Source organism: Mesoplodon densirostris, chromosome 14 (genome assembly GCF_025265405.1).
Source record: "Mesoplodon densirostris isolate mMesDen1 chromosome 14, mMesDen1 primary haplotype, whole genome shotgun sequence".
In the NCBI taxonomy this organism is placed as follows: Eukaryota; Metazoa; Chordata; class Mammalia; order Artiodactyla; family Ziphiidae; genus Mesoplodon; species Mesoplodon densirostris.
Window position 1 is genome coordinate 65,227,561 of NC_082674.1, and position 26,844 is coordinate 65,254,404.

General features: G+C 60.5%; 1 protein-coding gene across 1 annotated transcript; it reads left to right on the forward strand.

Annotated features, from left to right (window-relative positions):
- Positions 1 to 7,507: 7,507 nt before the first annotated feature.
- EDAR (ectodysplasin A receptor) lies at positions 7,508 to 24,416 on the forward strand. The gene is made up of 11 exons (XM_060117705.1): positions 7,508 to 7,558; positions 8,055 to 8,177; positions 8,579 to 8,760; positions 13,497 to 13,582; positions 18,989 to 19,075; positions 20,332 to 20,457; positions 20,552 to 20,626; positions 20,743 to 20,815; positions 21,666 to 21,825; positions 22,626 to 22,686; positions 24,094 to 24,416. The coding sequence occupies exons 1-11, from the start codon at positions 7,508 to 7,510 to the stop codon at positions 24,414 to 24,416; spliced, it is 1,347 nt and encodes a 448-aa protein (XP_059973688.1).
- The last annotated feature ends 2,428 nt before the right edge of the window (positions 24,417 to 26,844 follow it).

The window sequence follows — 26,844 nt, forward strand, 5'->3', positions numbered from 1 at the left end:
TCCCCGGAGCTGCCTTCCTCCCCGGCGGCTGGTGGGAGCTCCGTGCCCGTCCCCCCTGGGGCAGTGTGTCCTCAGCTGCCAGCCCCTCCCTGAGGGCCTCGTGGAATCAGTTCACTCGTGGGTCACGACTCGCACCCTGCCCAGGACCAGGATGCAGTGTGTGCGGTTCCACGTGGCAGAGAGAGGTGCAGGCCGCAGGTGCCGACCGTGGGTAAGTCTCTTATTTCACTTAGACGCGCGCGTGCCGGTGTTTTATGAGGGGCCCGAGCCCCGGGCTGAAGACCTGCGGGAAAGCCCGCATCTCAGAGGGTGCGTCGTCCTCGTTTCCCTGCGCCGTCTGTGCCAGGCTCTGAGTGACCACGCAGGACATGGTGGGGGAGAGCCTGGCCCGGCCATCAAGACAGCCCGGTGGCCCGGCCACTCCCTCCGCTTCCAGGGCCACATTCGCAGGGGCTCCTCGGCCCGGCGACTTCCTTGGAACCAGGGTCCCTGGAAAGCTTACAACTTGAGTCGTTTCGTCCCAGAAAAGCGAGGTGCAGAGGGACACAGAGTCAGGTTGTGACAATCGGGAGGCCCCCTCACGGGCCACAGGGTGACCCCTCGTCCGGCTCCTCCCTGGACTCTTTCCCCTCCGCCACGGGCGGTCTGGTGTCCACTTTCCAGACTTGCCTCCGGAGGCCGCTGCTGTAGCCCCTGTGTCACCAAACTCGGAAAGTCCCTCCCCTCCCCAGCCCCTTCTGCTCTGGGAGAGCTCGGCGCCTACCCCGGGGCGCAGCCCCAGGCCGCCTCTGCTCCCGCCGGCCACGTGGGTGCCCTGACCCCGGAGCAGACTCGGCCCCCAGATGCCCTCGCTCGCCTCGCTGCAGCTGCTGCTCCGCCCCCGTCACCCCCGACCAGCACACACTCCATCAGGCCTTATTCCAGCACGTTCTCAGCCGGGAACCCCTGGCAGCCACGGGGCTGGGCGCCGACTCCACTGCTTCGCTCCCCAGTCCCTGAGCTCAGTGTCTGCTCTCCAGCCACGGAGGCCGCTTCCTGGGGACGTGACAGCGGGGAAGGCTCTATTTCATTAGCACTGCAGCTCCCAGATGCTCACAACCTGCCCCTTGGTCCTGTCCCAAACCCACTGCCTTCTCTCGTCCAGGAGCCTGCAGGACCCGCTCCCCATGCCGGTCTTTCTGATGCGCCTTAAGCTCTCAGCATCCCGGGTCCAAAGCCTTGCTCCGGGGCTTTACCCCGTGGCGGGGGGTGGGGGGTGGGGGGTGGGGGGTGGTCCAGCAGAGGGCAGCCCGCAGGCCCAGGCTGGACTCCAGGGGCCCCTTCACTGGAGGGTGGCGGGCGGAGAGGCAAGTGCCCGGCTCAGCTCCGCCACCGCCCAGCCGCAGTCCTGGAGCCACAGAGTGGCTGTGAGATGCCCGCCAGCTGCACCTCTGCCCTCGGTCCCCTGCCGCCACAAGCCTCGGCCCATGGAGTGCGTTCGCCTGTTTGGGTTTTGTACCTGCTGAAGGAAGGAATATTTCACGGTTATTAATGAAAGTGATAGCGATCCCGGGTGTTTATCTTGGATTATGTGATCGTTATAAGATGAAGCACCCAGCCCGTTGGCCTGTGGCTGATGCGAAAGCAGGCGAGTCTGGACGATGAGCCTGAGGGAAGGTGTTGGGTGTAAACCTGGTCTTCAAACAGCCAGGCTGCATTCCAGACTTCGGAGGCGCTGCCGTGTGCAGGGGCCTTCTCCCCCTTTCTTGTCCTCAGCCCCGGCCTGGAGGGGGATGAAAGTGCAGGCGGGCATGCGTTTAGGCTGATAATGAGGGCAAGGCTCGCAGGCATGCTAATGTGGCAGCTTCAGCGCTTCCTGTAACAGTTTTAATTTTTTTTTTTTATCCAAAGCCTGCTTAAAGACAAACATTTTTTGTTAAACTGCTGGTAGTTCATTTTCTGCAGGAACCGTGCAATTAATCTTGTTTACATTAAAGAGACAGGTTGCCTTTGTCAGCTTTCCTGAGCTATAATTAATGAAGATCAAAAATGTTACAAAGACATAATACTTAGCTCAGCGCAGATGCGGCCGAGCCACAGCTGCATCCATTAGAGGAGCACAAGGAAAACCAGCATCCTTCCCTTCGGAATAACTCAGATCCAACAGAAAGTGAGGGTCCTCAGGTGTCTTCCCTCCACAGGCTCCCTGGTGGGCCTGGTGAGAGAGGCAGCTTGGGGGTCAAACGGTTTTTTATGCCCTGTCAATGATGCTTTAAATGCAGCTGGAGGCAAGAGCATCTTTCCTCACTCAGCTGAAGCGCATCCAGGTGTGGGGCTGTGGATCCGAGGCTTGGAGTCTGGGCACTTCAAGCAGAAGGTGATGACGAACGTGGTGACGAACGTGGCGGCCACGGACCCTGGTAGAATCATTGAGCCCATGGCGGGGGTTTGATTTAGAGCCCTCATTTGACGACTATTGTTAGGAAACAAGAGATTAAATATATAATTATCTTCCCAGTGACCCTTGGCTAAATAAAGTCACTGAGAGACAGGGTACAGGTAAGCAGGTAGAGACTTCTGAGGCTGGTAAAGCACCAGATGAGATGCCAGGGGAACTAAGATCCTGCATGCCGTGTGGCACAGCCAAAAAAAAAAAAGAAAGAAAAAAAAGCAGCAGTGTGAGCCCCGTGGCCGTGATTCTTGTGGTCACGGTTAGACTGTTCAAACTTTTCTCAAAGAAAATACGCTCCTTCAGAGCAGAGGTGCGTTTGCTCCGTGTGGCTGGACAGTAACTGCCCGTGTGCCCCTGAGTAACCTCAGTCCACGCTGAGCCCCACGTGCAAAACCCTCCCACATAAATCCATCTCGTGCAAAGTCCCGAGGAGCGGGCAGGCAGGGACCCCCCGCCGTGCCCCCAATTTAGAGGTAAGGGGATGATGCTCTGGCCAGGCTGCAGGTCTCGGCCGGGCTGCTCCGTGTGCAGCTGCGGTGGACACAGCGTCCACACCATCCCGCTCGCCCTGGACGTGCTGGGAGCACGGACTGTGCAGCCTCCAAGGAAGGAGGTGCTGGGCGGTGATCAGACACCAGCACCAGGCAGACAGACAGACAGACAGCCCAGCGTGGACTCGGGCTCCTGCACCATCAGCCAAGGAAGCCGCACGGCCAGTTCCGCTCAGAACTGGGGTGCGCGCGGCACATCCTCACATCCAGATGGGTGGCTGCCTGTCTCAGCTCAGCGATGCCACCCCCTCCAGTGCTTCTAAAAGGACCCTCAGGACGCCGGCAGTGACCCCGGCTCCTTGCCTTAGAGAAAGGACAGGCTGGGACACGAACGTGGTGAGCTTGTAAACGATTCTGTCTCATACCAATGTATAGTTTAACGCCACGGGGAACGAGCCGGGCAGGAACAGGGGGCTTGGACCAGCCTGTGGCCCGTGAGGCTGTGACCTCCCTCCGTCCCTGCGGCCTCAGGGCGCTCCTGGCCGACCCCTGGGGGCCTTCACTGGGTCACCTCCTCACTAGCCCGTCCCTGAACAAACGTGAAGAGAGCGCGAGAAACAGCTCCTCTCAAACCGGTAGAACAAGCCCCTGAGCTTGACAGGAAGGATCCGAATTTACAAGACCCAGGCTTCCTGCTGGGACTCCAAGTCGGGGGGGCCCCTGGTGGTTACTTACCCCCGTTTCCATGTCAGCGGCACCAAGACTGGATGCTCGGAGCCAACAGACACACAAACCCCTGACCCCCGCTGCTGGGGGTGCTCTCGCCCCTCTGTCCTCAGGGGGATCTTGGGGAGCATCCTCACTGGGTTTCAGGCATCTGGGGAGCTGATGCCCCGTCCAAAGCGGAGAGGAGAAAACAGGATGCACTGGAACCAAACAGCTCCCAGAATCTTCAAAGGGCTGGTGGGGGGGCGGTGGGGAGGGGCCTCACAGCCACAGAGCCGCCAAGGGCGGCTGGGGGTCAGCAGCTGTGCCACCCCCGGCTCCTGTGAGGAGTAGCCCAGCGTTCACGGGGCCGCAGAAGGTGGATGAGACCAAGCCCACGCAGAGCCGATGACGTGGCCCTCTGACCCTTCCTGCTCCAGCCCCACCCAGCCACTCCTGTGCCCCCAGGACGCCTGGCAGAAACAGGAGCAGGTCTGGGCCGGGCCCCCCGGCTCTGCCACCTCGTATGCTGGGGCCTCAGGCCAGCTGCGCGGCCTCTCTGAGCCTCCGCGGGCTCCACCAATCAAAAGGGGCCCAGTGAGCGCCCAGCTCCTAGTCTCGGGGGACTAACTGAAGCCAGTGCACACGCGAGGCCATGGCCGGACCCGGTGCCTGCCCGCAGCAACGCCTGAGGGCTCCGCCGCCAACCCTCGGGCGTCTGAGGAAGCCTGCTGAGGTTCCTCTTCGCCCCCGTGGTTCCCGCCAGCTGAGGGCAGTCAGGGGCTGCGGCGTCCCCACCAACGGAACCTCGGAGGGGAGAGACGTCCCCACAGCCTCCTCGCCGCTAGCTGGGATCCCCCCGTCTGGCCTGCTTCCCTGACAGCCACACGGTCATCCCCAGGCCGGGTTAGGGCCCCGGCCACACTGGGAGCTTATCTGTGTTAGCAGTGATCCTTCAAAAGAAAAGTCAGAAGTGGTCAAAGATTAATGCACGTTGCATGCCTTATATTTATTCTATGTGTGCAAGAATATTTTTTTTCTGAGTATTATTTCAATTGAAACTAACAAATGAAAATAGGGGATTCTCATTTTAAACTTTCAACTCAAATCACCAGATTCTTTGTCAACTTCTCCTGGGAAGGCCCCAACCAAGTGTTCAGGCCTGATGCGCTCTGACCTTCTGTGGCCTCTTGGAGCCGGACCGCGTGGCGGCTGGGTTCACGGGGCAGTTTGCTGACCCTGAACTGGATCATCCCTACGGCCGAGTCCACTGGCTGATGGGAGGAGGTGTTTCCGTGCCCCCGACTGTTTCCCCACCACTGCCATGGTTACCGGGCTCAGAGACGGTAACAGGTGGGGGGCAGGGTGCTGCCCTGCACGGGGTTGGGGACCCCCAAAGTGAAAACAACTGGGGATCACGACGGGGAGCCACTCGGCTCCAACAGCTCCCAGGTGCTGCTGGAGCAGGGCCACCCTCTGTGACGGCTTAGACCTCAGGGCTGCACTCCTGACTGGGTGCCCTGCCCTTGCCTCCCTTCCTGACCCCCTTCCTTCTTGGGCAGTTGGGGTTGATGATGGAAATGCAGCCAAAGCCACAGGCTCTGCTTTGCTTTCTGCGTCCGTTCGAGGGTTTGCTCATCCAGGAGCCTGGACAGCCCTGAGCTGCAGCCCGGCCCTTCTCGGGTTTACAGGGAAGCCCTCCCAGGTGCAGCTATATTTAGAAGTCAGTTAAGTTAGAAACCCTGGGCCTTGTCCTTGGAAGGGCCCCAGGGCTGCCGGCAAGGGAAACCCACCGTCCTGACCCAGTCTGGCTGACCCAGGGGCCGGTTCCTAAGTTCTGGCCTTTGTTTGCACCTTTCCTCCCCACCTGGCGGGGGCAGACCCGGTCCCCTCGCCTCCTACCGGCCCCAGCTTGCTCTTTGCTGGAAGGAAAACATCCAGGAGTTCACCACCAGGTGGCTGGTGCTTTAATCTAGCCGCGTCCACTTGGTGTTTTCAACCGTAAAGGTAGTTCTGAGTGCTGGACTGTGTGTGGGAACGTGGGGAAGGCACTTTTTGTGTCTCTTCAGTAGATTTCAGAAAACCAACCCCTCCCCAGAGCCACCTGATGTTACTGGGGTGAGAGGCCAACAGGGGAGCGATCCGGAAAGATCTCAGCCCCAGGGCCCTGCCCGCGTCCCCGTGTCTCTCCCTGGGGCGGGGCATCCTCCCCAAACTGTCCTGCCTCTCCTCCTGGTCACACGGCTCACAGGTCCACCCCTAATTCGTGGAAAGGGGTCGCTCCCCATAACCTCCCTCAATCCGCGGTCACCCCTCCCTCCTCCCTCCCTGCCAAGAAGTCTTTGTTGAAAAGCCAGAGGCTGTTGCTGCAGAACTACTTCCACGTGTGTGCGGAGCTTTACAAAGCAGCCAGAGCCGCCTCTGGGGAAGCCGAGCCTGCCCTGCAGCCCCTGGGCCGCTGGCCCACAGGATGGCATTTGTGAGAGTGATGAACAAGCACCGACTCCCACGGCCCCGCCTGGACGACCGCCTTCGCGTGGGGAGCGTGGGGTCAGGAGGCCGACGGGGCCGCTCGGACGGCCTGCCAGGGTGAGGGGCGGGTGGACGCAGAGTTCCGGGGACAGGCCCCGCCCCGGCCAGTGTGTGTGTGTGTGTGTGTGTGTGCGTGTGTGCACGTGTGAGCGTGCGCGCGCGCCTGGGTGCTCCTCCGGAAAGTCTCACTGAGCAGAGTCCTGGCGGTTTAGAAAAGAAGGCCCGTTTCGCAACGCCGGCTGCCCCCGCCCTTCCCCGACCCCCAGCTTTCTCCAACAGTGATCTCGTGGCAGCTTTTCTCCCGGGGCCGTGAGGAACCTGATCTGTACACACGGGCTCCTCGGAGCAGGAGTGAGTCCCCGCCTCAGGGCTATGGCTCAAGGCACCTGCTCCGTCTCTGCGTGGGTGGGGATTGTAGGTTTCCGTGACCAACGGTGGTCGCCAAGGGGACTAGGGGTGGGGGTGACCTTGGGGGCTTCCAGAGACGAGCTGACCTCCGGTCTGAGTCGGTGGTTGATTCTGGAAGCTCCTCCCACAGGCCAGCGTCAGAGCGGGGTGCGTTCTTTTGTCACGAATTCAAACCCCGTGTCCAGGCGAGACGGCACTGGCCCGAATGTGGCTGCTGGGGAACGAGGAGCCCCGGGTGGGCCCAGCATCGCTCCGTGCACCGGGCTCCCAGGGAAAATCGCTGTGCGTCGGAAACACAGGCCTCTGATCCTGAAAAAGGAGAAGTGACAATGACAGCAGGGCATAGGTTTGGTTGGTGAAGCGGGCTGTGGTCGCCCCGTCCGTGTGGCAGCTGTGTGGCCTTGGGCCAGCCCCTGACCTCTCTGGGCCTCAGCTGTCTCAACAGTAAAACTACAGGGTCGGACCCAAGTGTGCTCTGAATGGCTCCAACGGGTGCCAGGGAGGAAGCTCACATCGGGCAGGGGTGGCAGGAAGCGGGGGCGATGGGTGGTTTGGGTTCTGACCTCTCTCTCAGGGCGCCCCCGCAGCTGCAGGACCAGGACCTGCTTCTTCAGACCCTCCGAGCAGCAGGACAGTGGCCATCACCCTGGGCTTTTGCATCAGCTCTCAGTGGGCTCTGGTCCTTCATCTCTGGAGCTCTTCCCTGGGAGGGCACGATGCTACGGGGGCCATGGGTAGAGGCCGTCCAAGGGGCCTGGGGCTCAGCTTAAAACCTGCCTTTTCTTTTAGGGCGTATTCATTCCTGCTGCACTTGCCGGGAGGCCCTCAGGCCTGGGGGCAGTGAAGGTGGGGCTGGGCGGGGCCGGGGTCCCGGAGCAGCCCTCACCTGCAGCCCCCCGCACAGATGAAGTGTGTCTTTCAGGTGACCCCTCGGGAGAGAATGGCCCACAGGGGAGGCGGCACACAGATGGCCTGGCTGCCCATCCTGGTGGTAAGTGGCCAGGGAACCTGGGTAGGTTCCAGTGGGAGCTCCCACCCGGCCGTGCCCTTCACCAGCCGTGTCCTTCTCGGCCTGTTTGTGTGGCAGCGACACGGGCGATCACACACCCCCTTCACTGCGCTCTCCAAGGCGCCAGCAAAGCCCGGACTGGCCCCGGGCCCGAGGTGGCCGCTGCTCAGAGCTCCCCTCGCCGGCCGCGTGCTCTGAGCTCCTGCAGCCACGGAGCGGGGGAAGCCAAGCCCCCGGGCTCCCCAGGAATCGAGGGCCGTGGGGAGGGGAGTCGGGGGAGCTCCTGGGGTGGAGCGTTTGGGACTGAGCCTCCGACAGCAGGGCGGGGCTGCCTGGTCATTACCGAAGGCGCCAAATCAGCGCCGGGGGCCGCAGGGCCCGGCCAGGTCCTTCCGCCACAACCTCCGGACGCAGACCCCGAGTCGGGGGGCGTCTCCCAGAGCGCGTGGAGGCCAAAGGAGCCCCTTCCTCGAGGCAGGCGTCCCTGGCATGCTGGGCCAGAGCGGAGGACGCCACCTGCGGCGAGAACGAGTTCTACAACCAGACCGCGGGTCTGTGCCACGAGTGTCCCCCGTGCGGGCCGGGGGAGGAGCCCTACCTGGTAAGACCCCCGCGCCACGCCCGCCCGGGGAGTGTAAGAAGCGCATGCCCGGTGGGGTTGGGTGGCGGGGGGGGTGGTGGCCGGAGGCCATGGTGTCCTGCCCCGCGTGGCTGGAGGCCTGCACGCCTGCACGCGGCCTCTCCTCCTCCGGACGAGCTCCGCGCGGTGATCTCAGGTCTGGGAGCCCCAACGCGGCTGCGGTATTTAGGGTCCTTGCGCAGCCCCGAGAGTCAGGCGCCCAGGCCTGCAGCTCCACCGGCTTGGCCGGTTGAGTTTATCCGGGACCCGGCGGGAGCAGCAGCGTGGGGCCGGGCGCCGCGGGGCAGGAGGGCTCAGAGCGACTGCCATTGGGTCATGGCGGGCGCGGCCGCTGACTCACCGGTGTCCCCGTCCCCGGCCAGTCCTGCGGCTACGGCACCAGAGACGAGGACTATGGCTGCGTCCCCTGCCCCGCGGAGAAGTTCTCCAAGGGCGGCTACCAGATCTGCCGGCGCCACAAGGACTGCGAGGGCTTCTTCCGGGCCACGGTGCTGACGCCGGGGGACACGGAGCATGACGCCGAGTGTGGGCCCTGCCTGCCCGGGTGAGCTCAGGGCCGCCCCGCCCCACCTCCTCTGCCGCCCCGGGTCCCAAGGCAGGGATCAGCGGGGCGCACATGTCCAGGGTCGGGGTCCCTCCCTCCACCTTCCCCGGGACGGGCCGCCCACCCAGGCTCCGCGTGTGTGTCCCTAAGTGGACATCGTCATCACAGAACCTCTGAGCACTTAAATCAAGGAGATCTGTTGAATGCTTTCAATGAGGCAACACATATGGAATGCTCTGGAGGAAAGAAAACCAAGATTCCATACCAATATATTATTTTTGGTATTTTTAGTATTCTGGAAAAAACTTAGCATAAAAAGCTACTAATAGAGATATCTGAGACATATGGTGCCTGTAATTCCAACACAATTCTGTTATGTGTCAAAAGTCTTCCCGTGAAAGTACAATGAGCCTAAAAGACCGAAAGAGTCTTCCTTCTTACAGACAAGACAGTAGCAAGTTCCCCTTGGGAGAAGGAAAGTACAGCCCTGACACCCAGTGACTACCTCCCTCTGGTGGCCACACAACCTGTGCTCACAAGGGCTGCAGATAGAGACTGAGAGCAGTGGTGAAGGCCACTGGTGGTGGTGACAATGGTAGAGGTCATGGTGGTGATGCAGGTGGTGATGATGATGCAGGTGATGATGCAGGTGGTGGTGATGCAGGTGATGAAGGAGGTGATAGAAGTGATGGAGGTCAGGGTGGTGGTCATGGTGGTGATGCAGGTGATGATGGAGGTGGTCATAGCAGCAGCAGTGTGAACAATGCACCATATTTCGCAGCCGGCTTGTCACTTGTTATCCGCCCGCTCCTCCCACCTGGAATCACTGTATTGAATTAAGAGGAGATAGAAAATAAGAAGACTATATGCAAACAAGAGCAGTGGACGTTAGTCTATAAAAAAAAGGGAAGTGCACAAAGATCCTCCAAGTTAGAGACAGATTGAAAGTGAAAAACTCTTTAAGATGAGGGAGATATTTTAAGCTTGCAGAAATTAACCTTAGTTCAAATTTATGCTGGGAAGCATCCATTTACTCCGCCATCCCCCTGCTGGTGGCCATCCCCACTCCGAGTCTCTGCAGCTTTCGGCCTTCGGTTCAGACCCACCTACTGAGCTGCAGACCTGCATGGCCATGTATCTGCCTGATAGGCCTGCATCCCCATCCCTGACACAGAGTACGATCCAAACATATTTGTCAAATGGGTAAAGAAAGCAGGGGAACATTATTTCTCAATATGCAAAAAAACAGGTAGCTACACCCAGGGAGGATATTAGGCTGTTCTTTTAGAAAGTTTGATAAGAATAGAAGTTCTGTAGCTGCCAGCCTTTAATTTAGTTGTAGAGGTTATTGTGTTGCCGTGTGCCCACCAAAACGAACATATCGGAAGAAGCAGAATTGAGGTTTTCCCACCAGTGACACAAGCATTGCTGAGGCCTTTGTGCAGACTCTGCCCGAACAAGAGAACTTCAGTAGGACCTTGACCTTAGGTGGCTGGAATCAGTCCCTCACAACGTACACTTCCTAAGTCTTTCCTTGGCTGGTTTTTATTGGTGCAGACAGATAATTCAGGAGAGAAACGCAGTTTCGAGGATTAACTACAGCTGTGCCGAGGAAAAGCTTGCACACCTGGCCTTGCTCACCTTGGGAAGAAACTAATGCTCTTTGCAAAACCTCAACTTACTTTGAGAGCTTCCGGGTGTGAGAATCGGATATGACAGTCACAACCTAGCGTAGCAGCTCCTGCACTTACTTTCGTAAACCTCTGACTTGAGAGCCCCCCAGGTGGGTAGTAGTGAGACAAAGAGGAGAACTTCGTTCCTCTCTTTGCAGTGGAAAATCGGTGACTGCAGCCCAGTGGGGCAGGTATGCCCAGTCGTCTAGGGGTCCAGGAAGGACCCTCCTTAGGGGCGGGGGACGGGGGCCAAGAAGAGGACAGGGCTGTCTGAGGCAGATGCCCAAGACAAAGTACAAGGGGCCGTGGGGCAGTGGTCCCTGTGGCCAAGCGGAAGGTGCAGGCAAGGCTGTGGGGATGGGCAGGGGGCAGGGATGGAGGGAAGACGGTGCTGGTGAGGCAAGGCTTCACTTGGTGCTGCTGCAGGTCCCCTGTGGACTTCGCGGCCACGTAGGGTGCTGTCGGGCTGCGTCCAGAACAAGGAACCGGGCCGCTTGGGGAAGAGACAGAGCCGGGACCAGGGCAGGGGAGTCGTGGGAGTGGGCGGGAGCAGAGGCAGAGGAAACCTTTAGAGCGGCTGGAAGATCTTGGTGACGGAGCTGCAGACCGGGTCGTGTGGGATGCCTGCCCAGCCAGCCGTGAGGGAGGTGACACCTCTTGCTGGGACGTGGCTGCAGGAGGTGGAGGGGAGATGGAGGAGGGGTGTGTGGAATTCGAGGCGGTCGTAGTGTCCAGACCAGGACACCTAACACGTGGATGGAGATAGATGTGGAGCTCAGGTCCGACCTGGGAGTCACCTGCACATTCGTGGTCTGGATGGGCTTCTCCCATGATTCCACTTCGTAGGGCAGGAAGCGGGTGGGTGAGGCTCGCCCGGGCCGCTCCAACCCAGCTCAGCCCTGCGAGTGCGTCCCGGGATCTGCGTGGCAGTGTCCCTGCCTGTGGTTTGGCAGGTGCTGTGTGTCGGCGGGCGGCCAGGCCCCGGCTGCACAAGGAGCCGTCCACGGGCTTTCCTGTGAGAAAGGCTGTGCAGGAGGCCGGGGAACAAAGCACGCAGAGAGGCTGGATTTCACTGCCTCCCCACGACAAGCTCCCGCTGGCCGCGGCCACTCCCTGCCGGGCCTCCTAGGACGGAGGGAGGACGGGGTGAAGCTCATTGTGGCTTCTGCCCGCCAGCATGGGGAGAGGGCAAGGGAGCGTCCACTAGCCTAGAAGCCCCAAGCGGAGGAAGTCCTTGGGGAGAAGCTACACCCCGTCGACCTGGAGGAAGATTCCAGAGGCCCCTTATGAACTGAGTCTTGTCTTGGGCCCCTCACCTTAATCAACCCTTGAAGAACAGGAGCAAAAAGAAAAAAGAACTAGGGGAAAGTCACAGTGTAGACCAAAGTGTAGGCAATCTGACCTTTACATAAAGACCAAGGGCCACGGGGCCCTAAGGAAACAGCCAGCTTCGGGTGGAGGGAAATGAAGCAGCCGGGCTGCATCCTGACCCCCGTCCCGCCCAGAACAGGCCGAGTGAGCCCCGAGGAGAAAAACCTAACGTTTCTGAAAATTTCGGGGCACAGCAGGTGCTAGAGACCAGCGAGGGGTTGAATGCAGGCCCAGTTAGGAGGAGGCCCCTGACAGCTCCTGGAGGAACATGCTAGAAACCCTGAGAACCTGCTTCTCGCTGGGCCTTCAGCTCATCACACCGCTTGGCCCAGGAGCCTCGTCAGGCAGGGGCACAGCTCAGAGAGCCACCCCAGCAGGGGCCTGTGTGCCAGGAAGACGGAGGAGGGCCAGGGCGGGGGAGGGTCTCACCTAGGCAGAGCCCACGCCCAGGGCCAGTGGCCAGGCCCGGAGGGGAGGAAGGCCCACGAGACACCCTAGGGCCCCATCAGCTTCTGTGCCGGAGCCCCGGCCCCACCCATCACTGCCCGCGCCTCCCCCGCAGCACCCAGCACAGGGCACTGGGGACCAGGACGGCTGGGCTGGAGGGGAGGGGTCACCCCGGGGCCCTGGCTCGGCCGGCCCAGAGCAGATGCCCTGCAGGTGGCTCTGGAGGTGGCAGACGTGTGTCTGAGAGCTTAACTGTGAGCCTGCCTGATGCTGCTTCTCTGGGGGGGGTGTTTTGCGATCGGTTAATTCACGTTTACAGGATGCACGGGGACCTGGGGATGAAAGGCCCTAAGGAAGGGCAGGCGGTTACGATCCTCACGGACCTGGTAACCGTCCAGCTCTCGGAGGCCGGAGTCCAGACCCCTCTGGCCTCACCGCTGCCGTCACGGGCCAGGGTGGGCTCAGCTAATAAAAAGAGATGGAAAAACAACCGCAGGCAGATCCAGTGGTGGGGAGGAGTTTTCATCGCTTCAACTGTATAATAGGGAAGACACTGGCAGCAGCTCACTTATTCAGTGACTTCTCACCACATGATGAATGGCTCCGCGTGTGTTTATGGGAAAAGGGCCCAGAGAGGGGCTGAAGCCTGCGGTGGGGGGATGGGGTGAGGGGGGCCTGAGCAGGCCCGGGGTGTGGCCTGCAGAGAACTCAGCCCTCGTGGAGGGCCCCGCGGGCTGCAGGGTCCCGGCTGCCACGCCGACATCAGTGGGGCATCGCTGGGCATGAAGGCCTGCAGACAGCCGTACCTGAAGGCCTTGACATTTTCCTTAAGTGGGTACAGCCGCAGCATGGGCTCACCAGGCGTCCTTATCTGAGGAGAAAGCGGGAGACTCTCGGTCGTGAGCTGGCTGCCTTCCAGGCCGTCTGCCCTGAGCGCTCTAGACGTGGCCACGGTCTCTGCTGCTGCCACGCCCGCCGGCCAGCCCCACTTGGTCTCGGTCAGCAAGTGTCCGTGTGGTCCAGGAGGTCCCAGAGTCCCAGGGGCTCCTAGACACCCCTGCCTGTAACGCCACCAGGCTGCAGGCTGTGCCCGTGCTGCAGGGGCACTCCTCCTCCGAGGGGCCTGCCCGCCCTCCCGTGTCCGGCTTTGGTGGCGGGCATGCCGAGTGGTCAGCACGCGCCGTGCTCACGCCTGCTCACCTGTCTGCTTTCTCTTCTCTCCGCCTCCCCCCCGCCCCCCCGCAGCTACTACATGTTGGAGAACAGGCCTCGGAACATCTACGGCATGGTCTGCTACTCCTGCCTGCTGGCGCCCCCCAACACCAAGGAATGTGAGTGTCTGCGCTCCGGCAGTGGTCCTGGCTCAGCTCCGATACCTTGCGTTATGCGGGAGCTTCCCACCCTGGCTCGTGACCGTGAGGGCACAGAGGTGATCTGCGTGCCGGCGACAGGCTGCAGGTCCATGGGGCGGGGCGGGGTTGCAGTGGCAGAACCACGAGTCAGATGCAGGTCAGCACCAGTCGCGGGACCTCTGTGAGCCTCAGTTTTCTCATCCGTAACGTGGACCATCCATCTCTTGCGAGATTTGCAAACACCCACAATGCCAAGGTGTTTTGTTGAGTGCTGCAGAGGGCTCAGCAATTGTGAGTTCTCACATGTGTTTTATAAACCAGACGAGGCCAAGGGAATATGAGGAGTGATCACAAAGCACGTGCCGTAAACGGTGAGTCTCTCAAGTTTAGAATCTCACCTCGGGCTGCTTCTTACTTTTTTTTTTTTTGGCGATACGCGGGCCTCTCACTGTTGCGGCCTCTCCCGTTGCGGAGCACAGGCTCCGGACACGCAGGCTCAGCGGCCATGGCTCACGGGCCCAGCCGCTCCAAGGCATGTGGGATCTTCCCGGACCGGGGCACGAACCCGTGTCCCCTGCATCGGCAGGCGGACCCCCAACCACTGCGCCACCAGGGAAGCCCCGGGCTGCTTCTTTCCTGCTCTAATTTTGGTTTGACGTTCTTGGGCGTCCATTTATGAGGAAGGGCCAGGAATCTCTGCTTCAGAGAAGGCGGTGTGTGGCCTCTCAGGTCTGTGGTTGGGGAGAGACACGAACGAGGTGGGACAGGTGGACGGATGGACGATGGGATGGCTGGGAGGGAAGTGGGAGTCTGGTCCTGGGCTGTGTGCAGCCCCGCTGCCATTCCAGAGAGCTTGAGGGTCTGTGCTGGGGCCCTGCCCTCCTGGTTCTCCATAAGGCCCTGCCCACCCCACTTTCTCACATATCTTGTCAGGGAGACTAGAACAAGGTCCTGCCTCCTGAAAGCACCAGGAGGAAGGGGAGGAGGGCAAGAGGACAGAGTGGCATGGCTCCTGCCCTTGGGATCGGCTGGAGGAGATGCCTTGGGCAGTGGGAGGGTGTTCCCTTCCTTCCAAAGTCCTTAAGTAGATGAACCTGGCAAGGACAGTTTGCATGTCTTTAAAGCTGAGCTTTCCCACCCAGCCAGATGCTAATTAACAAATTAGAGGAGGTCCAGAGGCCTGGGCTGCCACTTCTGTGGCTTCTGGGGAATCTAAACAGGTCAATCCCAGGGGGCTTTGGGATAAAGTCCTATCTGGGAAGACGGCAGACACTCCCCCACCTACTGAGAAAAAGCTCTTTGCTGTGGAAACTGGGATTCATGCAGCTCTTCCCCATGGGCCTTCATCTGAAAGCTCACGGGGCCTGTGTCCTCGTCTGGGGGGGACCCCACTAGCCACCCCGAAGCCGGAGAGTTCTCAGCCCGGGAAGCAGCCCCTCCTCTCCTCCAACACGAGACCCATCACGTGGGGAAAGACAGCAGAGTCCCCGAATCCAGCAGACTTCGACAATGAGCGCATAACCCCAGGCCCCCAGCCCGTAATTAACTGCTTATCTCAAGAGCAGCCCCCAGCCAGGCCCCCAGTGGGTTCGCAGGATCCAGCCCTGAAAGAGGCCAGCAAGGAAGGGAAGCTGAGAGTCAGGGGACCCGGAGTCCTGCTGTGCAACCTTGAAAGTCACCTGACTTCTGTTTGTCCCTCTGGGAAATGGGGAGATGCAGCCAAGAGAGGCTTTGTGGGCTTACGTGGGGAGTGGAGCCTGCTGAGTAGGGGGTCTCCAGGGTGGGCTCCACCTCTGGGGTCTGCACCTTCCTCTGCGCTGACCTTTTATCTGGGGCTCCTGCTCAGGGGTCAGCAGACAGGGCCAGAAAGGCTGAGAGTGACCAACCCACAGGGCTGCCAGCAGCCCCATCCCGGGAAAGCCAAGAGTTGGTCAGGTCCCCGGAGCCACCGGCTGGATGCCTGGGTCCCACCGGTTGGGGGCCCAGAGCCCCTTTGTCTCCAGCCTTTGGTTGGATGTGATCGCCTGGGCTGGACCCCCATGAAGCCAGCCCCTCGACACCCCAGGTTGCTGGGCAGTGGACCCTACAGACAACGTCAAAGAGCATGGCACGGACCCCAGGGCGGCGTGTGACACAGGCCCCATGTCTCAGTGCTGGAGCAGCCCAGCCAGGCCGGCCGCGGGAAGCCGTCCTGCAACTGAACCCTGGGTGTGCCCCCTCCCTGCGCGCAGTGCCCGCCTTGAAGAAAAAGGCCTCTCTGCACGGCGGAGCCTCGCGATGAGTTTCCACTCCTGGGAAGGTCCTTGACTTTGCGCCCCAGTTTCCTCGTCTGTCAGGGGGACGCCCCGACCCCCGCCCAGCATTGTGGGGACAAAGGTGCCCGAGGCGCCCGGTCCAGGGCCAGCTCTCTGCCCAGCAGTGCTGCCGCTCGAAGGAGAAGCCTTGGCCCCAGCGGCGGGATTCCAGCTGTTTCTTAAGGCAGAGCTGCTCAGCCGGGAGGGCGCACACCCATCGCCTGCTCTTGTCGCAGCTCCCGTGGGGTCCAAGCTGCGTCCCCCGAGAGCAGCCAGGCCCTGATGCTCCGCCGCTGCTCCAGCCTCTGCACCGGGGCCACCCCGTGAAGCCATATGAATCCATAAATCGTCCCTAAAAATCCAAACTGTGGGGCCTCCCTGGTGGCGCAGTGGTTAAGAGTCCGCCTGCCGATGCAGGGGATACGGGTTCGTGCCCCGGTCTGGGAGGATCCCATATGCCGCGGAGCGGCTGGGCCCGTAAGCCATGGCCGCTGGGCCTGCGCATCCGGAGCCTGTGCTCCGCAACGGGAGAGGCCACAACAGTGAGAGGCCCACATACCGCAAAAAGAAAAAAAAAAAAAAAATCCAAACTGTGCCCTACATGGAGGATCCCAGCTGGACTCTGATACAAACCAGCGTATCCACAGCTTGTGGATTAACAGACCAAGGGCCCCAGAAACTCTGGTCACCCGCGTCCCCCAACCCCGGCGTGGAGGTGCGGCCACATTAAGCCACGTGCTTGGTGCTCAGAGTCTCCAGAGGACGACCCCCACTCAGCGGAGGGCCGAGCAGACCCGGACCCAGAACCAGACCCACCTGCTCTCCTCTGGGGTCTCCTGCCTCGCCTCACCCCGGTTACAAAACGCCTCCTCTTTGCTCCCTTGTGGATGGAGGGACGGACCCGCTGACCACCCAACCCCGAGGAACATTCTCATCTCAGGAGCCAGCCCAGGAGGCACGTGCTGGATGGACAGAAACCTCTTGACACCAAATACTGGTGCTGGTGCCGAGTCAGTCCTCGTGGGACCAGAGCAGAACCTGGGATGGGAACTCAGAGACTCGGCCGTGCAGGGTCCCAGTGGCGCTGTCCCGAGGGCACCCACCCACAGAGATGCCCACCGGCCATGCAGCCTCCTCCCCCCTCAGTGTACCCAGAACAGTCCGTCTGATCCACTGGAGATCTGCAAGGATCCCAGGGCTGTGCAGGCGACACCAGCTGGAGGCCCCTGGGGGTGTCGTGAATCAGGGCAGAGGCCCAGCTGCCACCCGGCGGGGGCGGGGCACCTGCGGGGCAGGGGATGTGGTCACTGTGTGCCAGCCCCTCCCGTCGAGGGGCAGAGGCATTTCGTAAGTCCAGCCGCCGGCAGCTCTGGCTGTCTCTCTCTAGACCACAGGCCTGGGCGCGTCTGTGTCCCCAAGCCCGTCACCAGCCGCATGGGCAAGCCCAGCAGAGAGGGACAGGAACAGACGGAGACGACAAACACCCACACGTAGAGCCCACGGGGATTTGTCTTCCTGAGATGTGGCTTCAGCTGCCTCAAGCCCCTTAAACAGAAAGATGGCCTGGTTCCCAGCAACCTATTTGCTTTTGAAAGGAAATCAGGTGGTGCTTGACGCTGCCCCCCACCCCAGGAGAGATGGTGAAATCAATGCCGTTTAAATCTCGCTTCAGTCACGAGATGTGTCGGACATTGGTGGGTGGGGGAAAGGCCGGGGGACATCCCTCTAGGCCCTGGACGCACTCAGGAGCCCACCCGGGAGAGGATGCGAAGACCCACCGCGGCCGCCCGTGCCCCTCTCAGCAGGAAAGCTAGGACTCACCGGAGGGCCAGCAGTCAGCAGCGGCGGGGACTGCGGGCGTGAGCCTGGCGTGGGGAAGGGGCTGCCCCGCCGTGTGCAGGGGGCAGAGGGCAAAGGGCAAAGGCCGGGAGCTCAGATGGGTGAAGGCCCTGGGCTGCAGGAGCCGAAATCTCCAGTGGAGGTGCCTTTGGTCCTGGGACATCTGAGCAGCCGGTGGTGTTTTACTGACGAGGGAGGCCGCCCAGGGGGACAGCGGCCCAGCCAGGCTGTGGGGACGGCGTGTCCTCCCCCCTCCCCGCCGCGAGGGTCTCTAGGCACAGTTCAGTTTCTAACAAACAGAAGTGCGGTCACTCGGGGCCAGTCCCCCACTGCCCATCCCGCCCAGCCTCCACCCTCCACCTGCCCGCCTCCAGAGCTGCCCAGGTCCTGCAGGGCCAGGACGGCCGGCTGTGGACATGGGGGCCCCGCGCACCTGTCCTCACTCAGGCAAACCCGAGCCACGAATGACCCTGGACCCGGAGAGACAGAAGCCAGACAGGAGGAAACTTATTAAAACATGATCCTCTTTACGAATCACAAAGCTCAAGTCTGACCTAAGGAAGGTCTACCATCCGGGCAATTTAACAGGACAAACCGCTGCTGACTCAGCCGACTCCAGAATCAGACTCTGTGACACCGTTTACGAAGGGGCCAAGTTTGTGAATCACAGTTTTGAGGGAAGGAAACCTCATCTCTGTTCTTAAACCGTTTGGTCACAACTATTTTGAAAACGTCATCAGAGGAAAATTCTAGAGGAAAATACATCAAAATGTCAACTTTAGACCGTGAGGCTATGGGTGATCCTTTCTTTTCTTTCTTGGGTTCTGATATTTTCCAGATGTTTAATCACGAGCATGTATTCGTTTTATAACTAGGAAAAGTATTACAAGTACGTCCCTCTTTGATGCAATGGAAGGAATCCCTCAGGTGTTTCCCCTCAAACGCATGCGCACGCACACACCTGCTTCTCTCCTCCCCACGGGTGCTCGCGGAGCCCGAGTCTGAATCCCCTGGATTGAGCAGCTGTGAACCCGTGTGTCCCACGTAGGGAGCAACAACGCCGGCGAGGTCAGGGCACTCTGGAGGGTTGTCATGAGCTCTGAGGTGAAGGGGCCCCCAGGCCCAGCCCCTTCCTCACGAGAATTCTGAATCCCTGGGGCCGGGGGCGCTCAGCCCGCGGCCTGTGCTCCGTCTCCAAGGCTGGGGCATCCGGGTCCTTTCGAGGGACCCATGGTCACCGCCGTCCCCATAGGTGTGGGAGCCGTCTTGGGAGTCCCTGCCAGCTTCCCGCGCACGCCCGGCAGTAGCACCCTGTCCCCATCCCAGCTCGCCCACAAAGGTAAGGTGGCGAGGATGCCAGCCCCAAGGGGTGGCCGAGAGTGAGGGGGGGACAGGAGGGTCATCAGGACGGGACCTTCCCCACCTCGGATCACTCCCCTCACGTGTCAGCCACGCTTGGGCCCTGGCTGCTAGAAGTTAGCAACTTTCTCTGCAAGGAGGGGAGCCGATCCCTCCATGGGCGCCGGGGCCCCTTGGACCACGCTGGTGATCCGGGTGTGCGCGGCGGGGAGCCGGAGGGGAGGCCAGCCCCCTGGGCTTTGGGCCTGACTCAGGGGAGCCTTGCTGGCTTTCAAATGAACCTGCCCACCCAACACTTTAATACTTGTTTCCAGTAACTGTGCTTCACCCCCAAGCCCTCAAGGCTGGGGGGGCTGCAGGGCCCTGGCCTTGGTGTCTCTCGGACCAAGACTGGGCACTGTTCCTGTGCTGCCTGGTTGGGAAGCACGTTCAGGGCCCAGGTCTCAGAATCCCAGGGCACGCGGCCCACCAGCCTGACCCCTACATTCACACAGAGCACCAAGGCAGGAACTTAGCTGAAGTTCTGGACCTCACTTCCTCCAGGATGGAGGTGGCACCCGCACAAAGGAAAGGAAAACACGAGGACCACCCCACCTGGAGGGGCAGCGCCGGGCTCCCAGCTCTAGTGCCTTTTAACGAAGCGGGGCCAGCCTCCCTCCGGGGGCCGGGGGCCTGGGTACCTGGATCCTGCTTCGGGAGAGCGGGTCCTGCTTGGTTCCCTCAGAGAATTAGGACAGGTCTCCCCTTTTTGGGGAGACGAGCAGAGGAGGTGCGTGGCAGCCCGGGCACACCTCTGCCTGGGCTCTGGGCACACGGAGCCCGAGGCTGCAGGAGAAGCTGGAGCCACACCAGGGATCAAGTCTCGGCCCTCGGAGGCGACGCTTCCACCCTGGCTCTTGCTGGGAAAAATCTTGGATTGAACTGTCTTCAGGACAGTTTAGCTCGTGGGCCCCCTTCTCTCCACACCCACCTGCCGGGTCCCCAAAGAAGTAGAACCGAGAGCAAACACCCGGGAGCAACCTGGGCATCCGCCGCTGCTGGCCAGCAAGGGGGCCGGACGGGCGGTCCCGATGTGACGGCCGGAGCGGACTTTTAGGGCTCGGTTCTCAGACGAAGCCAGCGTTTTGGATCCCGAGGGTCCCCTGGAGGGTCAGCGGCAGGGCCACTGCTCACCGGGGCTGCGGCCTCACAGGGGGCCCCGATCCGAGTCACGGCCTTCTCTCCCGACCGCAGCAGAGCTCTCGGGCCAAGGACACCTGGCCACGGCCCTGGTCATCGCTATGTCCACCATCTTTACCATGGCCGTCGCCCTCGTCCTCATCATCATGTTCTACATCCTGAAGGCCAGGCCTCCCGCCCCAGGTGCCGCCCCCGTGCCCCGTGCCCGTCCCCCGTGCCCGTCCCCCCATCGCCTCCCCCGACGCGAGCCAGCCGCCCACACCCTCTGTCCCCGCAGCCTGCTGCCCCAGCGCCCCGGTGAAGAGCCCGGAAGCCCCCGTGAGCGAGGAGGAGGAGAAGAAAGAGGCCCCAGGTGGGGGACAGCCCCTGGGCCGGGCGTCCGGGAGGGCGTGAGCTGCGGCCGGGCGCGCGCGCCGCTCCGGGAAGGCTGGACAGTGACGCCTCCCCGACCCGCTCCCGTCCCCACAGACAGCGTGGTGATGTTCTCCGAGCAGGACGAATTCGAGAAGCTGACGGCAGCTCCGGAGAAGTCGGCCAAGAGGTGAGTCGGGCACGGCAGCCCCCGGCGCGGTGGGCAGGCCCCCGGCGCGGTCAAAGGTGGGCCCTCGGGCTGCGAGCGGGAAGGGGCGCTAGGCCGCCCCCGCCGTCCGGTCCCTCCAGGGGGCGCTGTGGCGGGCTTCTCTTCCGTGACCCACTTGCCAGGACACAGGGCTCTTTGGTGTTTTTTTTTTTTTTTTTGTGGTACGCGGGCCTCTCACTGCTGTGGCCTCTCCCGTTGCGGAGCACAGGCTCCGGACGCGCAGGCTCAGCGGCCATGGCTCACGGGACCAGCCGCTCCGCAGCATGTGGGATCTTCCCGGACCGGGGCACGAACCCGTGTCCCCTGCATCAGCAGGCGGACTCTCAACCACTGCGCCACCAGGGAAGCCCAGGGCTCTTTGTTTTTAAAATCGATCTTCAGCCAAACCACAGGAGGCGAGCAGGGTGCCTATGAGGAAGAATGTTGTTCTTCGTCCGCGTGGAGTGATTTCGAGAGCGTGACTAGGGCCGCGGCCTGGGCGGGGGCAGGGGGGTGACGTGAGCCCCCCTGCCCCCCGTGGGGGGTACCGAAGCCCCCGCCCAGACCCCGTCGGAGGGGATCCCTGGGCGCAGGCTGTGTTCAGCTTCATTTCCAGTAACTCCAGGCGTCTGTGGGGTGCGGCGCCGGTAGACTCGGGTGTGGACGGCCGGGAGGTGGGGAGGCCCCAGAGCGGTGTCTCTCCGTCTCGAGTCCTGTGCCCAGAGCCGCTCGGTACAGCAGGGACAGCTGTTGGCACCCACAGTCCCCACTGCTGGGGCAGCGAGTGAGGCCAGCCAGCCCGGCGCCCTTAACCCTAACCCTGTCTCCGTAGTGAGAACGACACCTCGTCGGAGAAGGAGCAGCTGCTGAACCGGAGCCTGGACAGCGACGAGGAGCTGGTCCCTGACGGGCAGGGCCCCCCGGAGCTGTGCCTGCTGTCGCTGGTCCACCTGGCCAGGGAGAAGTCGGCCACCGCCCCCAAGGCGGCCGGGGTGAGGCCCACGCCCGGCCCCTGAACACACCGCCTTCCACTGAACAGGCGCTGCTGAGTCCAGGGGTTCCTCCCACGAGCCCCGCCAGGAGACAGGTTCAAAAGGAGGCATTAAGGACAGAAAAGTTAGTTCCCTTATTATGCAGCTTTTATAGAAGAAAAGGAAAAACAACAAACCAAGAGGAGAAAGTTTAAATGGCTTGGAACAGCACAGGACAGCAACATCCTTTGTAAACATACTGGAATATACCCACCCAGACAAGATGCACGCGGACGCCGCCCAGAGAACGGCCGGGCGCCGCGGGGGCTGAGGTGCAGCCTTGGGGTCACTCCCGACAAGGATGCGCCCTGGCTGCCCAGCTCAGCGACCCTTGGAGGGGGCCTGTGGGGTCGTCCCAAGAGATGGTGGCTCCGAGGGCCACGTGTGCACCCCGAGCCGCCCGCTCTGGAGAGGAGAGCGCCACACGGCTCCGCGCCTGCAGGAACCCGCCCGCAGGCTGGGACCCCCAGGTCCGTCTTGCCATACAGACCGAGGCCAGATGTGGCCTCTGGTCGTCTTTGAATCTGAATGTCCAGTGGAGCCCAAGAAGGCCCTGTGAGCCAGGAGGGTGCCGGAGCCGGGTGACCCAGGGGAGAGGCTTCCTTCTACTAATCTGACAGCCGTTCCTGCCAGGACCGCAGTTCAGCGTTTCTGATGGGAAATCGGGGAAGGCAGCTGCCCGCCAACACTGAGGTGGAGGATTAGGTCCTTTGCTGCCGTTTTCCCACTTTCTGAAACTTAATACTCACCCTTTTTCGTAGATTCAGAGTCGAAGGAAGAAAATACTGGACGTGTATGCCAACGTGTGTGGCGTCATGGAAGGTGAGCGGAGGGCCAGGGGGCACTTACTTCCCAGGGACCCTGTCCGGCCATCTGGCTGGGTTTGGCTCTTGGGTCTTTCCGTTTCTCTCTCTTGTTCAGGGAGGTAATTTCTATTCCTCTATCCAGTTCACTAATTCTTTCCTCTTTATTCTGCCATATCTACTGAGCTTTTAATCTTGGTTATTACCTCTTTCAGTTCTAACATTTCCATTTGGTTCTTTATACTTTCTTTTGTTAACCTTCCTATTTTTTCTTATCTGTTTCAAGTGTATGTTCGTAATTACTTGTTGAAGCACTTTCATCGCGGCTTCTCTAAAATCTTTGTCAGATATCCCAACATCTCATCTCAGTGTCGGCATTTACTGATTGTCTTTTTTCACTCATTTGAGATCTTCCTGGTTCTTGATCATGATGAGTGAGTTTCTATGGAAACCTGAACAGTTTTATGGGATGTTCTGAGACTCAGGGTCTTACTTGAAGCTTCTGTGCAGCTGGCTTCCTCTGACGTACCTGGGTGGGGGAGGGGCACCCCTTGTCACCGCCAGGTGGCTGTGGATGCGCGGGTTCCCACTCGGCCTTCACTGACACCCATGGGGGTGCGGGTGGGCATGTGCTCTTCCGAGTGGTCTCCACCAACACCATGGGGGCAGGGAGGCTTGTTACCAGCTGATGAGGAGGAAGCCCCTGTCCCCACCTGGCCCTCCCGACACACCTGGTGCTACGGCCTCCTGGGGGTGGACGCCCAGGCTCCCACTCAGCTTTGCTGGCCTCGGAGGGAGTGGGGCCAGGGCTGTTGTGTGTGTCTGGCTGTAAAAGGGCAGTTACTGTCTGAGTGTTTTCTTCTTGCTGAGAGCGCAGGTTTTTGACGGGCGTTTTGTCTTGTGCTTGTGGGTGTGTCCCGGGTCTTCAGCTGTGCTACCAGGAGGAAGAGGGAAGAGCATGTCTACTGCATCTTTCAGAAGCGGAAGCACATTCTTTTTTAAGTGCCCCTGGCCGAGTCTGACGTACAGCGGGGTCTGAGGAACGCTAGGCCACTGACTTGGCAGTGACTTGGCTCAGATGACACCCACGCCAGGCTGTCCTTGGAGCACCTTTCATGAAGGTGACTGTGGTCCCCATAAAGGGACCTGATATCGGCAGGGGCACCTAAGGGTGGCCCGTATCAAAGGCGTTGGTGATGGCCCACCGTGTCCTAGAGGGCATCCTAGAGGGCTGCTTGGATCAGGGAAATGGAGGGGCTTCGCATGTGGCTGGAAGTGTCCCGGGAGTTGTTTGCCTTAAGCATGTATTCTGTGTGGTTTTCTGCATTTGTGTTTTATTTTACAGTTTTAAAAAAGAGAGTCTAGAAAGGCTTTTCGAGGGTGTCGCGCTTCTGCCAATCTCTAACTGTGGCCCTTTGTCGCGCAGGCCTCAGCCCCACGGAGCTGCCGTTCGACTGCCTGGAGAAGACCAGCCGGATGCTCAGCGCCACGTACAACTCGGAGAAGGCTGTGGTGAAGACGTGGCGCCACCTGGCCGAGAGCTTCGGGCTCAAGCGGGACGAGATCGGGGGCATGACGGACGGCCTGCAGCTCTTCGACCGCATCAGCACAGCCGGCTACAGCATCCCAGAGCTGCTCACCAAGCTGGTGCAGATCGAGCGGCTGGACGCCGTGGAGTCCCTGTGCGCAGACATCCTGGAATGGGCGGGGATCCCACCGCCCGCCGCCCCACCGCCCCCCGTGTCCTGAGCGGGGCCCATGGACCCCGTGGCTGGGCTGCCTCCTGCACACCAGGGACGCCTCACTGGTCCGAGGAACGGGAGGGAACAGGCCCGTCTCCCGGTCTAACCAAAGACAGAAATCCACGTGGACGCCAGCCCCAGCGAAGTCTGTGCGCATCCGTGCAGCCCGCCCACCACTCCCTCCTCCGTGGACACGGCACCACCTGTGCGCACCAGCAGTGCCGGGAGGACAGACGTGAAGCCTCTGATCCCTGGCGGTGGGGAGTTCATAGCCCGGGAGAGACAGATGTTCGCCTGGAAGACGGCACACAACCCGAGGTTGGGGAGCGCTTCCTCTGGGAGATGAAGCAGGTGGGCGGGTGTCCCCACGAGGAACACAGCTCCAAGGCTGGGAAAGCTGCAAGAGGCAGGCCCCGTGCCACGCCCTCCTACTCCAGGCTCAGAGTGGGTCTGAATCACCCACATGGCCCTGGGGTCACTGTCTCCCTGCGGCCCTTCCGGTCACACGGAAGCCCCTGCCACCTGCCCCATGCGCTGGTCCGCAGGGCGTCCGGTCAAGGGCCGCCACAGCTGACCTCGCCGCTGCGCGAGTCCAGCCTGGGTGCTGGGGTCCCTGCACCGCTTCCCGCTCTAATCCGCATTCGGATGGCACCCTCTGTGGGCAGCAGTGCTCAGGGACACACCACCTGGGCTGGCACTTCCCAGCCCACCTAACGAATCTACAGCCAAGAACCTGGGCGGGGCTTCCACACACATCAGCTTTACACCTGGACGAGCCCCTCGCCCAGAGCCCTGGTGGGGATGATGTCACACTTAAAACGACCTGAGGCGCTTCCAAACCCTCCAGGACACCCCAGGACGGTGAACTCAGACGTCGGGGGTGGGGCAGGACGCTTTAAAGCCCACCCAGGCGACTGGAATGTGCATCCAAGATTGAAAGTCACTGCGTTAGACAAATGACTGCTAACTGCTGGAAAATGGGACTAAAAGGGTCAGCTGTGGAGTCATGGAGAATGAGACCAGTGGCTGGAACATACTTCAACTACGTGCACTTGTGTGCTTACATATATGTAAACTTTTAAACTGTACACGTGTACAAAAACACCTTCAAACAGCAGCAAAGCATTAAAAACGGGAATAGGAGTTCTGTTTTCTTTCTGCATCCCAGACTGTGCTCCCTGTACCTGGAGACCCCTTAGACCTGCACCCTCACAGGTTTTAGTTCTTTTTAGCCATATTAAATATGGCTGTTCACAGAGTTTAGTTTTACTCGCGTATTTACCACTTTCTTCGCTACTTCATCTTGCCTCTTCGACCTTCTGAAACCATTCTTTTTCCTAAAGTACACCCTTTAGAGATTTAAGTGAAATTTATTGGTAGTGAATATTTGGTTTCTCTGAAATGTCCTCCTCTTGCCCCTGTCTTGGGAAGGGTGTTGTTGAGAACCCCCAGGCTGACTGCCAGCCCTTTGAATCAACCTGTCTTCTCTCTCGGGCCGCGTGTAAGCGTCTGCTGGTCTTCGGTGTTCTTTTATTTCTTCCTATACGATGTTTCTAGGTAGTGATTTCTTTGTACCTTTCTCGCTTCTAATTCATTTGGCTTCTTGAACTGGAGATTCATCTTTTCCATCCTTCTCTGTAATTCATCCTTAGCCGTTACTTTTTCAGCTCTGCTGCAGTCCCTCTTTCTGGAGCTCGTTTATACGTATGTTAGCTCTTTTTATGCTTTATGTAAGAGAGTCCTTTAGGTTTTTCTTGTTTCTCTATGGGCATTCTGCATAATCTCTATGACCAATTTTCCTTTTAATCTTATCCATTGAGTGTCTAATTTCATTGGTTATATTTTCACTTCCAGAAGTTATTTTTCAAAACTTTGCAGTCAATGTTGTTAGTCCCTTGTTTCTTCATTTTATCTGTACTCACCTCGTTTCTTTAAACCTAGGTGACAGGACCCATACTGTACTTCAGCATCTCCACTGCTCAGGCAGGTGCCTCCCCACTCGCCCTCCGCAGACCAGGGTTTCCCCTATTTCATCACACGTATTGCCTTCAGGGGTCCCAACTCTGCAGGGATCACAGTTCAACCCACCCCCCTGATGGCCCCTCGCCTCAGCCTTCCTGGCTCAGGGCCCCTGGGCCCCAGGCCTCCATTACTCACCTGATTCTTCTGCATCACCCTCACTTCTGGCTCCCAGGGATCCTCTACTTTACCACCAGCTCAGGGCGCGGGGCGGGGGCCAGTGTCCCCGACACTCTCAGCTGCACCACGACCTGGGGGATGGAGTCCACCACCCGCTGGCATCAGGCTCTCTACTTGACTGCTTCTCACTCCAGCAGGCATGGGGGCCGGAGGAGACTTGGTCGTGAGCCCCACCCAGAACCGGGTGAAGCCCAGCACCGCCAGCGCTCGCCTTCCCCTTGCCCCTCGCGGCAGGT

Coding starts and splice junctions, on each gene's coding strand:
- EDAR (XM_060117705.1), top strand. CDS start 7,508: ATGGCCCACAGGGGAGGCGGCACACAGATGGCCTGGCTGCCCATCCTG. Junction 7,559..8,054: donor CCTGGCTGCCCATCCTGGTG/GTAAGTGGCCAG, acceptor TCCTCGAGGCAG/GCGTCCCTGGCATGCTGGGC. Junction 8,178..8,578: donor CGGGGGAGGAGCCCTACCTG/GTAAGACCCCCG, acceptor GTCCCCGGCCAG/TCCTGCGGCTACGGCACCAG.